Raw genomic sequence first — 12,412 nt, 5'->3', positions numbered from 1 at the left:
CAGTCACACCAAAGATCACAGGTAGCATGGAGGAAGTGGGAGGGACCAAGTGGGAGGAATAGGAACTGGCTGCCTCAGGAGCTGCTCAGCAGAGGACCCCTGCAGAGAGAGGGGGAAGGCTGGACTGAATGCAGGTAGTGAACAGTAGTAAGAGGCCTCGACCCATGGAGAAAGTGACCACAGCCAAGACCCTGGGTGTCCTCTGGGCCTACTGACCCCACTGTTAGTACTGCACTGAGCTGAGACACCAAAAGCCCCCACAGCCACTCTCACCATCTGCCATCAGTGGATTTGACACCAAGCACACATTCTGCGGCCAGACCACCCTCATACCTAGCCTGACTCCCCTGGTCCCCAGCTCTGTGACCTCGGGCTAGATAAGGCAAGTTTCTGAGCCTCTGCACTGTCATCTACAAATCATGGACAGTAATGGCATCCTCATCATAAAGCTGATGAGCGAGCACTGGCAGATGAACTTATATTGAGTGTTTAAAACAGTACATTGTAGAACCCAGCTGGTATTACACTGCACGTTCATGTCGCTGTCACCATCATCCTCACTGTTATTATTTCAGCAAACTCATGGGTGAATTGATCTGTGACAGGGTACGGCACGGGATGGGTAGGTTTCGATGGCAAGAAATGAGGCAGAGTCAGGAGGGAGGTGGGCAGCTGGGAAGTTGGGGTCTGGGAAAGCAGCAGGCCTGGACGGTGGGATCTGTGTCTCATTGCTGTGTGCCCCATCTTTCCCAGGTCCCCAGACGGGGCCTCCATGGGACAAGGTCTAACTCTCTTGAGACTGGCACAGTGGTGCCTGGCAGACATGTGGCGCCATGACTAGTTGGTGAATGAAACCAAAAGAGCAGAGAGCGGAAGGGAGAGGAGCAGAACAACCCAGCCCCATGCTTCGTCCATTGGTCTAACCAATCAGAGAGCTCCCTGCCCTGCCAACAACGGCCACATGGCCCACACTGGGGTAGCAAGAGCCCTCATGATGGAATTATTGGGAAGGGGGCCTCTGGCTGAATTGTTGAGGAGCTGAGAGTGTCAGCCCAGAGCTGCTGAGAGCTATCTTACGCACGTGTGAGGCATGTATCCCATAGACCACCACCACCCTCCAAGAATAATGAAAACCACGGCACGGGAAAACAAAGCCCAGGAATGCGAAAAAATCAGGTCCTGGAGACATCATATGGGCTCTTGGATCCAGCTATGCCTGAAGCTAGCTCATCTCTCTGAACATTTCATTTATACGCACCCCAAAAAGTCCTTTCTTGTTTAAGCCTATCTGAGTTGGCATTTTCATCAATTACAGTGAACATACCTCATTACGGCACATTCTGAAAAGGGGAAGAAGATGAAAAACATTGACCCAAGTTCCACCTGTACTGCAGCGCGACTGGGCTGGGAAGCAGAGACAGACCTGTTTCCTCTCACACACTAACCCCAATTGGTGGGTTGTGCTAGCTGAGACACTTCTGACAAGGAGTCTGGAGCCCTACGGGCCCAGGGTCAGAGGCTGTGACCAGCTAGTGATGTCTGCCTACAATGCGTGAGAAGCGAGTGACAAGATGCCTCATTCCCCGAGATCCTTCTCTGACACGGTTTGCAACGTCATCCTCTTCTTCAGCTTGAGGAAAGGGCCGGGACCCTAGACTTGAGGCCTGGAGACATCAAATTCAGCAAATGGACGCTGCCCCAGCTGTGCCTCAGGCCCGGGGGCCCTGAACAGGTCCACAAATGCTGCTTTGACAGCTACAAGTCCAAGTGTTCCATGTCCTCCCCAGGCCACGTGGGGGTGTGAATGGGCACCAGGAAGAAACGGACACACAGTTGTGCACTCACAGATGTGGTGGGTGGGGACCATGTGGCTGTGGGTTTGGGGTGCAAAAAGCAGCAGTGGACAGTTGCCAGCTGGGGACAGCGGGGAGGAAATCTAGCCCCCCGGGGAGAGGGGGAAGGTGAGAATTGTCAGAGTCGTAGCTGCTATTCACAGTGCCTGGGTGGTGACAATGGCTCTGTGGGGACCACCTGCTTTGACCCACTCATTTCACAGCCAGAAAGACTGAGACCAGAGGCAGGAAGTAGCGGGCAAACAGGCACCCCCTCCAGCAGGGAGGGGACAAGAGGCAGGTGCCGGCCCTGCGAGGTCTCCCCTACCTGTCACTGACCTATCCTCCCAGCACAGGGAGCGGGTGAAACACGGTCAGCCACCCCACTACAGCCCACTTCTGTGCTGAGGCCCCAGTGGCCTCCTGTGACTCTCAGAACAAAACCCACGCTCCTGGCCTCGGCCACAAAGCCCACGACACCCTGACCTCTCTCCACAGCACCTCCCTTCGGCCCTCTGATGTGCCAAGTTTGTTCCCAGCTCAGGGCTAGGGCCCTCTCTTCTCTCCATCTGGACCACCCCTCCCGAGATCATCCGTGTCACCTCCTGGGAGAGGCCATCTCTGTGTGGAGATGACACACACAACACAGGCCACCCAGCTGGATGCTGATTTCAGACGTACAACAAAAACCATGTATGTATGTCCCAAATAGTGTATGAGATGTACTTAGGTTAAAAACTTGTGTGATGTTTACCTGAAATTAAAATTTATTTGCATGTCTTGTGCTTCTATTTGCTAGGTGTAGCAGTCCTGACTTCTCCATTTAAATCAGCCCCAGGCACAGTCACTCTTGTGTTTGTCACAATCCACACAGCCATCTGAAATGACCTCGTCTGCTAACTTACCCTCCATTCCTCAGCCCGTGAGTCTGCCAGCAGCAGAGAGCAAGTCTGTACTACTCTGTGCCTGCCATTTGGCAGATGCTTACTGTGGACTGCAGGAGACTTTATAATGTAAGATGCCAGAGCCTCAGTGTCCAGCCTTCATCCCAGCTCTGACATTACTAGCTATGCAAACGTGTGCTATAATTGAATCTGGCCTCAGTTTCCTCATCTGTAAAACAGGTACAATTACAGTACCCACTGCTAAAGGGTGTTGTGAAGTTTTAATTAATATGTGTAAGCACTTAACATAGTACCTGGCACAAAGGACAGTTTCTTGGTGCTAGTTTGTGATAAACTCTGAGATAGTGGTTAGCTTTGGGGGTAAGGAGGTGAGGGCTTCTCCTCGTCTGCTGGCCAGGGCGGCACCACTGGGCAGGTCTGTGAGCCGAGCCCATCCTCCCTGGACAGGCTGTATACACAGCTGTGCTCCCATCACCTCTCCCCAGCCAGCCCAGCCGCTGCCTCACTGGCCATGGGAAAGCACATCCAGCAGGCAGTTGATGAGGCCTGAGAAAGAGACTGGATTCGGGGCCTCGTTCCTTTGGGCTTGGAGTGGGTGACATGGTGCACAGTGTAGATAGACCCCATCAGTGAGGGCAGAGGCATCCATTCCTCCAAGCGTGGCACCTCCAGCCCTCAGCTGAGTCTCCCCAAGGGACCCACTCCTGGGGGAGTCCACGCCCTGACCTGGGCAACACAGGTGCCAAAGCCCAGCCCCCTTCCTGCACCTGTGTGTACCCCCAGGCCTTCCAGCCCTAGGATCCTTCAGGGCGCCTCAGGGGAGGCAGGTGGAGCCCTGCAACTTCGCCATCAGCTGCTCTACGAGGTCACCACGCTGATCTCCAGCCTTCAGAAAGAGCCTGCCACAAGGGCTGCTGTTCAAACTCCTGAGACAGAATGACTCAGGGACATCCTCCGCGAGCACGGGGGCAGAGGGGCTGATTTTAAATTTTAAATTAAAAATATGATTTCAAATGAAAAACACTGACTCACACGGAGAAAGCTGGCTCCTTTGTCAACTGTCACAATTAGCTCAAGGAGACTCAGAAGGTGTGACATGACAGGTCCATGGCAGTCTAACGCTGGTGGGGCTTCCTCTTAAAGAACCTGAGGGCGGGACTGGCACTCAGAGGCGGGTGGGCAAGAGTTTGGGACAGAACGCAGTGACAGAATTTGGGATCTATGCATTTGTTCTTAGGAGGACTTTCTATTTATAGCGAGAGACATTTTCCATTTCCATTTTCTAATTTCAATAATGAAAATTTGCCTTTTAAGTTTGTTTAAGGTTTCTAAGTGAGTCAATCTTTAAAGGATTAAACAAATAATACAAGGGGTACAGAGACAGCAAAAGTTACACAGGCAGCACACGAATCAATCTGACCTCTGGCTTTGCCTTTAGGTTCCAAGTCCAGCTCTGCCACTTGCACAGCCGTGTCACCGGGCTTAGCCTTCCTCGGTTCCTTGGGTGAAGCCCCACTTCTGATAGAGAGATAGGACAGTGCACATGACAAAGTCCCTCCCCTCTTGCTGCTAATATTCCAGAGGGAGACACGAAAAACAGAGGAGCAAAACATCTACTAAGTGAGATGGGAACAAGGACAATAAAGAACACTATCTAGAGGGGTGCAGGAGGGCAGAGCCCCCCATCTTCCAACAGGTGGACCTGAAAGGGCTCACAGAGAAGGGCATTTGAAAAAGATGTTGAGGCAGAAGGAGAGCGCAGGGAGTGGGGGGAAATGGCACTCCGAGGCCTCTGGGCAGGCTCGCCGCATTCCAGAAGAGCAAGGGGCCTGGCGTGGCCAGGCAGGAATGGAGGTCCCACGTGTGGAGCAGACAGGCCAGCAAGGGTGTGGGGATTACTCAAGCATGGGGAGCCTTTGGAGGGGCACGTGGCCCAGCAAGCCCAGGCAGGGGAGACCGTGCACACAGTCAAGCCCCAGAGGACCAGGCTGTGCCAGAGGGCACTTATGATGTGCCAGCTGCTATCACCTTGATCGATTCTCTCAAGCACCCTAGAAGGTGGGTTCCAATCCGTGTTTTACAGATGAGGCCACTGAGGCACAGAGTGGTCAGGGCCTTCGCCCAGAATCAGAGCCAGGAAGCAGCAGGGTCCAGTGCAAAGCCAGGCAGCCAGGTTCGAACATCCTGAAGCTCAGGGTGCAGACAGGGGATGTCTGGGTCCTCAGGATGCCGGGCGGCTGCTCCACCAAGCACAAAGTCTGCCCGACCCAAATGTTCCCCTGGGATGAGGGCACTGACCGGCTGGAGAACGCGCCAAGAGGGTCCGAATGCACCACTGACATCGCGCCCCAGGCACGGGCCATCGCCTCCCGCCCAGCCTGGTGCTACCTCTGCCCAGATGCCCACAGCACTACTCAAGGGGCATCGGCTCAGGCTGGCCCAAGGGCTTCACTCAAATTAACCCTCTTCATCCTCAAGGCAGCCCACATGGCAGGTGCCACTATGTCTCCATCTCACAGAGCTGAAGACTGAGGCCCCGGAGGCAAGGTGACCTGCCCAAGGCTGCTCAGCTGCTCAGCAGAACCAGGGTTCCTGTTCTGAACAGAAACCCTGAGCTGGCCTCCCTGCTCCCCTGCTCCACAGCCAAAGGGCCCTTCAGACCCGAGCAGACGCCCTTCTCTGTGTCTCTCCAAGGGGGACCTCAAAGCCCCCCATTAGCGCCACTCCGCATCACAGTCTCCTGCGTGTCCCACCTCAGGCACGGAGCTGTGTGCCCGAGCTGTCTGAGCACTCTCCCGGTATTAGCTCCCTTACTCCTCACCACACATGGTGAGTTCATACCATGTTCCCATCCTACAGGCGAGAACACTGAGGCACGGACACACTAACACAGCCAATGAGCAGCTCAGCAGCCAGGAGCAGCACCCCCCCCCCGCCAGGTCACTACCTCCGGGCTGTCACTTCCTGAGGGCAGGGCTACCCAGGCCCCAGCATCCTGGTCTCTGAGCATCAAGAGGAGACCTGGACAGGGAGGCGGCGGTGACGATGGTGGTGACAAGAGCAAACGACAGCCAAGCGCTTTCCGTGTGCGTCCAGGCTCAGCCTCGGCACTGCTGCCACAGAGGCCAGACAGTTCTCTGCTGTGGGGTGTCACGCACACTGAAGGGTACCTGGTGGCAACCCTGGCCTCCACCCACTGGAAGCCTGAGCATCCCCCAGGAGATGTGACCCAAAAAATGGTCTCTAGACACTGTTCAGTGTTCCCCGAGCAGAATCACACACACACACACACACACACACACACACACACACACACGTACGCATACACTCACACGCTGCAGAACCACGCTGTCAGAAAAGCACTCTGGTGTTTTTCCTGAGTCTTCCCATCAACCCGAGGGGGTGGGCGTGAGTCTTCCTGATTCTCAGCCAGAGGACGACACTGAGGCTCAGAGGGGCAGTCCGCCCAGAGTTTCTGGCCTGAAGCTAAGGTGGGCTTCTCCCCCTGTGGAGAGGGTCCCAGAAGCGCAGGACGAGAAGGTATGGAAAGCAGTGGCCCTGGGAGGACTAAGCCCCACCATTCCCAGGGACCTAGGAACCCCACGGGAAGAGTGAGGTGAGGGTGACAAGCACTGAGCGGGCACCGAGCATCAGCCACCTCGTTGGCCAGTGGGTGGCCAAGCTTAACTGAAGCCAGGTCCGTCTGATGCTAAGTCCACCCCCTCACCACTGGCTGCCTCTGTGGTCATTCTGAGGCACAGGGGTCCTCTGGGACCATCATTCAACAAGAAGTCACACTCCACATCACATTGAGAGAAGGGATAAGCAGCTAAAATCTCCCACAGTCTGCAGGGCTAACCCTCTTCCTTTCGTCCCAGGGTGCAAGGCTGGGGTGCTGCCCACATGGCCAGTCCCTCTCCCGACAGCCCCAGGGACTGGGGTGTTATACTTACAAATTTCAAGAAAACATTCCCGAGTTCATGCTGAGACTGAGGCTCCGGGTGTAGACAATATTCCAGGGCAGCCAGGAAATCCTTATGAACTTCCAGGATGTCTTCAATGTTTGAGAACAGGATCTGCGAGCAAACATGAGGCCAAGGACAGTGTCAATCACGGGTTAAGCCACACATATGGCTGGGGCTGCAGATCAGGGGTACAGTGCTTGCTAACATATGAAAGGACCCAGGTTCAAGCCCCAGCCCTGCAAGATAGGAGGAGGAGGAGGAGGAGGAGGAGGAGGAGGAGGAGGAGGGGGAGGGGGAGGGGGAGGGGGAGGGGGAGGGGGAGGGGGAGGGGGAGGGGGAGGGGGAGGGGGAGGAGGAGGGGGAGGAGGAGGGGGAGGAGAAGGGGGAAGAAATAATTCCCAATGCAAGTAACCTTATAGCCAAACAGGCATTCGCAAACACTGCAGCCTGTTTGCCATTCATAAAAATAATTATGGCAGAAATATAACCAACATTAATTTACTAATCAGGATGAATGACTGATCCCACGCTAAGAACGTTATGTTCTGTTATGGCATTTAATCCTCACTAATCCTCCACGAAGAAACTATTCTGGTCCCCAGTTGATCAATGAGGAACTGGGGCCCAGAGAAAAGAAGTAACATTCCCAGATCCACACCACTCAGCAACCGGCAGAGAGGGAAGAGCTTGGTGTGCAGACATCCGTCACACCTGACACCACTGTGTGTCCAACCCCAGGGCTGGTCTGTGCCGATGAGCACCTTGCACACACACGTGGCAATGACACGGTGCAGGGAACACACATAAGGAAGGATTCTGAAATGCACTCTTCAAACCGTCACACAGTATATGAGACTGTCTGGTCCCTTGATTCAATCTAAACATTTTATATGCACAGATTATTTGATCTGGAAACTCTATATTTTATTTGCTTTTTTTGTGTGAGACAGGGTCTCATGATGTCTTGGACACATGATGATCCTCCTGCGTCAGTCTCCTCAATGCTGGGATGGCAGGTGCACACCACCTCGCCCGACTCTACATCTTAGAACTGAACCATTTCCAGCTAGGGGAATTTTTGCCACAGCAGACGTGTGCAGCGTTTGGAAACTTTTCTGGTTGTCACAAATTGGGGGTAAGGGAGGTGAGAGCTACTGGTGTTCACCCAGGCTGAGCACACTGCTGAAGCCCCCAGGGTAGCCAGGACAGCCCGGCCATAGAGAAGTGCCAGGCCCGAGCTCAAGCAGCCCTGAAGGTGAGGACTACACGCAGGCCCTGCAGCCTCCTTGGCAGAAACAAAACATGGCAGACAGCCAAATGCCTGTCTGCAGGGACGGGTTAAGTTGAAGTTAAATGAATTCCACATGCTTGGAAGCTATGCAGGCTGTAAAAAGAATCTGTACGTCTATATTCATGGATATGGAAACCTATAATGATCCTCAGTACATACTGTTAGGTGGAAGAAAAAAAAAAAATCAAGGTTCTGAACAGGGTTCCATTGTGGGCTTATTTGTTTTAAAAGAACACCAGAAAATGCCAGTCCTACCTATGCCGGTGGGAACACAGACTTCTTGGATAACTTAGCAATTATAGGGCCTCTGGGGAGGACTAAGAGATTTTCTTTTTATTTAAGGTGTGTTCAAACTGCATAAATTCCAGTTTCCTTTTGTTTAACAGGTACATTTGAAATTTAAATTGCAAAGTGCTCACGCAGTTCAAAAATCAAACACAGTAACATAAACACAGGGAGACGTCTCTCAACCAGTCAGAATTTACTGAGCACCTACTATGCACCAGGCCCAGTGAGAGCCCAAGTCCTGCCTCCATGCAAGCGACACTCCAGTGGAAGGAGACGGGCAACAAAGAAGTTAAATAAGTTTCTGAGGTGGCAAGAAATAGTGAGAAAACATAAAACCGCAGCCTCAGGACAGGGCAAGTGGCGATACCAACAAATCTAAATAACTGTGTCTGCCAGGGACAGGCACGCCGAGAAGGTGACATGTGGGTCGGGCAGGACCTGAAGGAATGAAGCCCAACCCCAAGGGCCCTTTGGATACACGAGAATGTCTATGGAAGGGGACAACCTGAGGGTGGCCAGGGACAGCCCAGGAGCTGGAGTCCACCCACTGCTGCCAGTCTGAAGGAGTAATGACCAAAAACTAAAAATAACAAATATCCATCTACCAGAGAATGGATATGTAAACCGTGGTCCATTCATACTCTGGAATACTACAGAGTAATGAAAAAGTATGAGCTGGGGCTACACACAGCAAAATGGGCAAATTTCACAGGCGTCCTGGTGGGCAGGGAACACTAGACATGAAGGAGCTCACTTGACATATAGTTCAAAAACACACAAAACAATCAATGGCCCCAGAAGCCCATGTTACCTTTAAGGAGGGAGGGCTGGCCAGGAGGGCACAGAGGGGCCTGATGGGGGCAAGAAACCCTCCCTGCCTTCACTTGGGCCATGGTCACCCAGGTGTGGTCATGTGACCACCACACACCCACACTTAGAATTTGTGCCCCTTACTCTATGGCAATCATTCCTCATGAAAAAGGAAATCTCTTAAAAACTTAGTTGCAATTTAAAAGTATAATAAAGAACTTTTAAGCTATAATAAGATGGAATAAATAGAATAAACAATAGGTGTTCAGTAAATACTTGCTGAATAAATGAGTGAATGCATGAATACATAAAGAGCTTAGACCCTAGAGTGTCCACGTGGGTGTGTGCTAGCGGGCACACACACACACACACACACACACACACACACAGGCGTGCGTCCCCACAGGACCAGCCATGCAATGATACCCTGATGTCTCTGGGCTCAGCTTTCCTACACTAAGAAGTGGGCCTCGAACTAGCCAGAGACAGAGGTATGATGGACTAGGACGTGGGGGGTCCTGCCTGACCAAGTGTGCTGGGCACTCAGACACCCACACCCTCGTTTTTCCATTCCCCCTAAGACCAGGACCTTTGGGGGACCGAGGACGGAAACACAACTTCCCAGGGAGCAAGGTCACTCTGACAGCCAGGCCCAGGCGGGGCCTCCACTGGGCACACAGAAGGCTCATTGATGCCCTCCTCAGACTGCCAGAGGACTACCCAGCCAAGAGAAGCCAAGTCCGATTACTCACCAGCCGGCCTTGACACAGTGCAGGGCAGAGAGTGCATCTGGGGTGCCAGGCTCCCCAAGCGCACGAGGAAGGATTTTCCACTGGCTCTAACCCAGGGGGCTGGACATGAGGAGGTGGGAATGAGGGGAGCCTCGCTAAGCCCAGAGCGGAGGTCTTGCGCTGGGGCAAGACCTGGGGCTGACACCACTACTGTCCACCACCTCTGGGAGAGGGGCCTGGGGGCTGCAGGGGTGGTTGGGGAAGGCAAAGCCAGTGGCCAGGAGTGATGCGCCTCCCTGTCCCACCCATCCCTGAGCATCGCCTGGGAGGGCCCCGGCGCCCCCGGCGGTGATCACTGGCAAGGGGTCAGCCCAAGGGTCCCCACCTTGACGTTCTCCTCCGTGAGGCCCTTCTCCACCAAGTCCGCCACATTCTGCCGGATGCGGTGCAGGAACGCCTAGGAGAGAAGCAGGAGAGGTGAGCACCCACAATGCACAGGAGAGGCACAGATTCGATACCAAGCAGGACCTGAGAGGCGCCCCACCTAGGGAATCAGTGGGGGCTGAAGACTTAGTTTAGTCTTTGGCCTTCCCTCCACCAGGGAGCTCGCCCTCAGGGAGTCTGAGCCCAGAGGAGCACAAGCACCCTCCGTCCCCACCTATAGCCCTTCATGGGCTGCAAGTGATCTTCCCTTTTCCATTTCTTTCTCCTTCTTCTTCAAAATTGAACCTCCAAACTAAAACATTCACATGGCTCAAAAGACAAAAACATGCAAAGTCTCTCTCCTCCGCCTGGCCTGGTCTACTGAGTGCTCCCCGTACCTGTGAGAACCACAGCTGCTCGCTTCAGCTTCTGTCCAGAGACTCTGTATGCAAAATACATGCACATCAGTGTGTTGAGACACAGACACACACAGACACACACACGCACCCCTTCTCATTTTTTCTTTCTTTTTTTGTAGTACTCACCAAGTCACTAAATTCCCCAAGCTGAGCTTGAACCCGCCTCAGTCTCCCAGAGTGCTGGGATGGCAGATGCACCATCCCACTCAGCTTCAGTCTGTCCTCTTTTTATATAACATAAAAAGCCAGTGTGCACAGGAGGCCCTGTTCCTGCTGCGCCCGGCTCACACTGCAGAGGCCCTCCTGTCTTTCCAGGAGCCCCTCCTGCCTTTGGGCAGCTGCCAGGGACCCACCGTAGGGATGGCTCAGGACCTCCTGCTACCTCCCAGAGAGAGCACCCCCCACCCCGTGAGAGGCACAGCATGGCAATAAATGGGCAGAACAGTGGGCATCATCTCGGAGCAGCCATTTGCCCCCTTCCAGCTGGCACCACCTGGAAAGGCGGCAGCCAAGTATCACCTCATGTTCTGATTTAGGGGAGGGAGGCAGAAATTAGGATATTTTTCAGCACAGTCTTCCAGTTCCAAATGTCGATGAAAGAGCCTGGTTATGGGGAAAAGAACGATTTTTAGGGGTTAAGTGTAAGGGGGTGCATTGTAGCAATGAGAGATGGCCATGGCCTGGCCCCGTGAGCGGGCAGGACAGGGTGGGCCAGGGGATGAAATGAAAGATGGGGGGCTGCTGACATCTAAGGGAAACCGAGGCCAGCAGCAACCTCTGCCTGCTTTGCTCCAATAAGTGGGGCCCGGCCCAGGCTGACCTGGCCATACTGGCATAGAGACCCCTGGGAAAAGGGGTCCCTTGACCTGTCACAGCCACAGGGATACATGAACACTACGGTCTGCCAGCCACCAGCCCTGCCAAGACTGCTTAAGCCAGGGGCTGGAGTGAGCCACCCGGTGAGCACATGGTCACGGAGCCGGCTGCAGGAGAATCAGGAACTTGTCCTGTCCCACACGCTTGTCTGGAGAGATCTCTGCATGCTGGGGAGATGGCTAGAGCAGCCCAAGACAGCCAGGAGTGGGGGGCAAGGCAGGTGGCAGAGGAGACCCCCAACAGTCAGCTGTCAGATCCTTTCTGTCCCCCAGAGTGACACCCATGGGGGCACTCCACAGACCCAGCCGCTGGCCAGCCTCAAGCCTGCTAGGACAGGCATGCTGGCACTTCCCAGGGCAGGTCCCGAGCGAGCTGGGACACAGGAAGGCAGTCTTGTCTCTCCACACTCAGCACTGGAGACCACCCCAGTTTACTCCCCCAGCCTGGGCTCCTCCCCTGGAACCCAGGCTCATCTCCAGCTGCTGCCTCAACATCCCCTGGGGGCCCAAGGGGTACCTTCAACTTGACATTTCTATAACCTAATTCCAAATTTCCCCGCCAAGCCCGCACTGCCTGATCCTCCCCACCTGGTTAATGACACCTGTGCCTTCCAGGGCCCCCAGCCCAAACCCCCAGTTGCCCTCAAGCCCTCTCCTGGCCCAATCCTCAGCAAATGCTGTCCCATGTGCCAGTCACTGCTGCTGTCCCTGCAAACAGAAGGCCTCCCATGCACCTCCTGCGGATCAGCAAATGCAATCTGCTTTACCTGAAAAACTCCATCACTTCTGGCCTGCATGGCCACCATCCAACCACCACTCTCTCCAGCCTGGAACAACAGTCACCTCCTTCCTGGTCCCCCACACCCTCCCAAA

General features: G+C 54.2%; 1 protein-coding gene across 3 annotated transcripts in view; it reads right to left on the bottom strand.

Moving 5' to 3' along the window:
• Prex1 (phosphatidylinositol-3,4,5-trisphosphate dependent Rac exchange factor 1) overlaps positions 1-12,412 on the bottom strand; it is a 192,304-nt gene that overhangs the window by 112,625 nt on the left and 67,267 nt on the right. For all 3 annotated transcript variants that reach the window (XM_004858239.3, XM_087197739.1, XM_087197740.1), the window contains 2 exons: positions 10,208-10,279; positions 6,691-6,813 (listed from right to left, as the gene is read on the bottom strand). In XM_004858239.3, the coding sequence (XP_004858296.2) occupies positions 6,691-6,813; positions 10,208-10,279 (195 nt within the window). The remainder of the gene's footprint in view (positions 1-6,690; positions 6,814-10,207; positions 10,280-12,412) is intronic.

The sequence above is a fragment of the Heterocephalus glaber genome, unplaced genomic scaffold (assembly GCF_053883595.1).
Source record: "Heterocephalus glaber isolate CG9 unplaced genomic scaffold, H.glaber_assembly_v1.0 deba00001673, whole genome shotgun sequence".
Taxonomy (NCBI): domain Eukaryota; kingdom Metazoa; phylum Chordata; class Mammalia; order Rodentia; family Bathyergidae; genus Heterocephalus; species Heterocephalus glaber.
The sequence above is the reverse complement of the archived record's forward strand: the minus strand, read 5'-3'. Positions and strand labels throughout refer to the sequence as shown.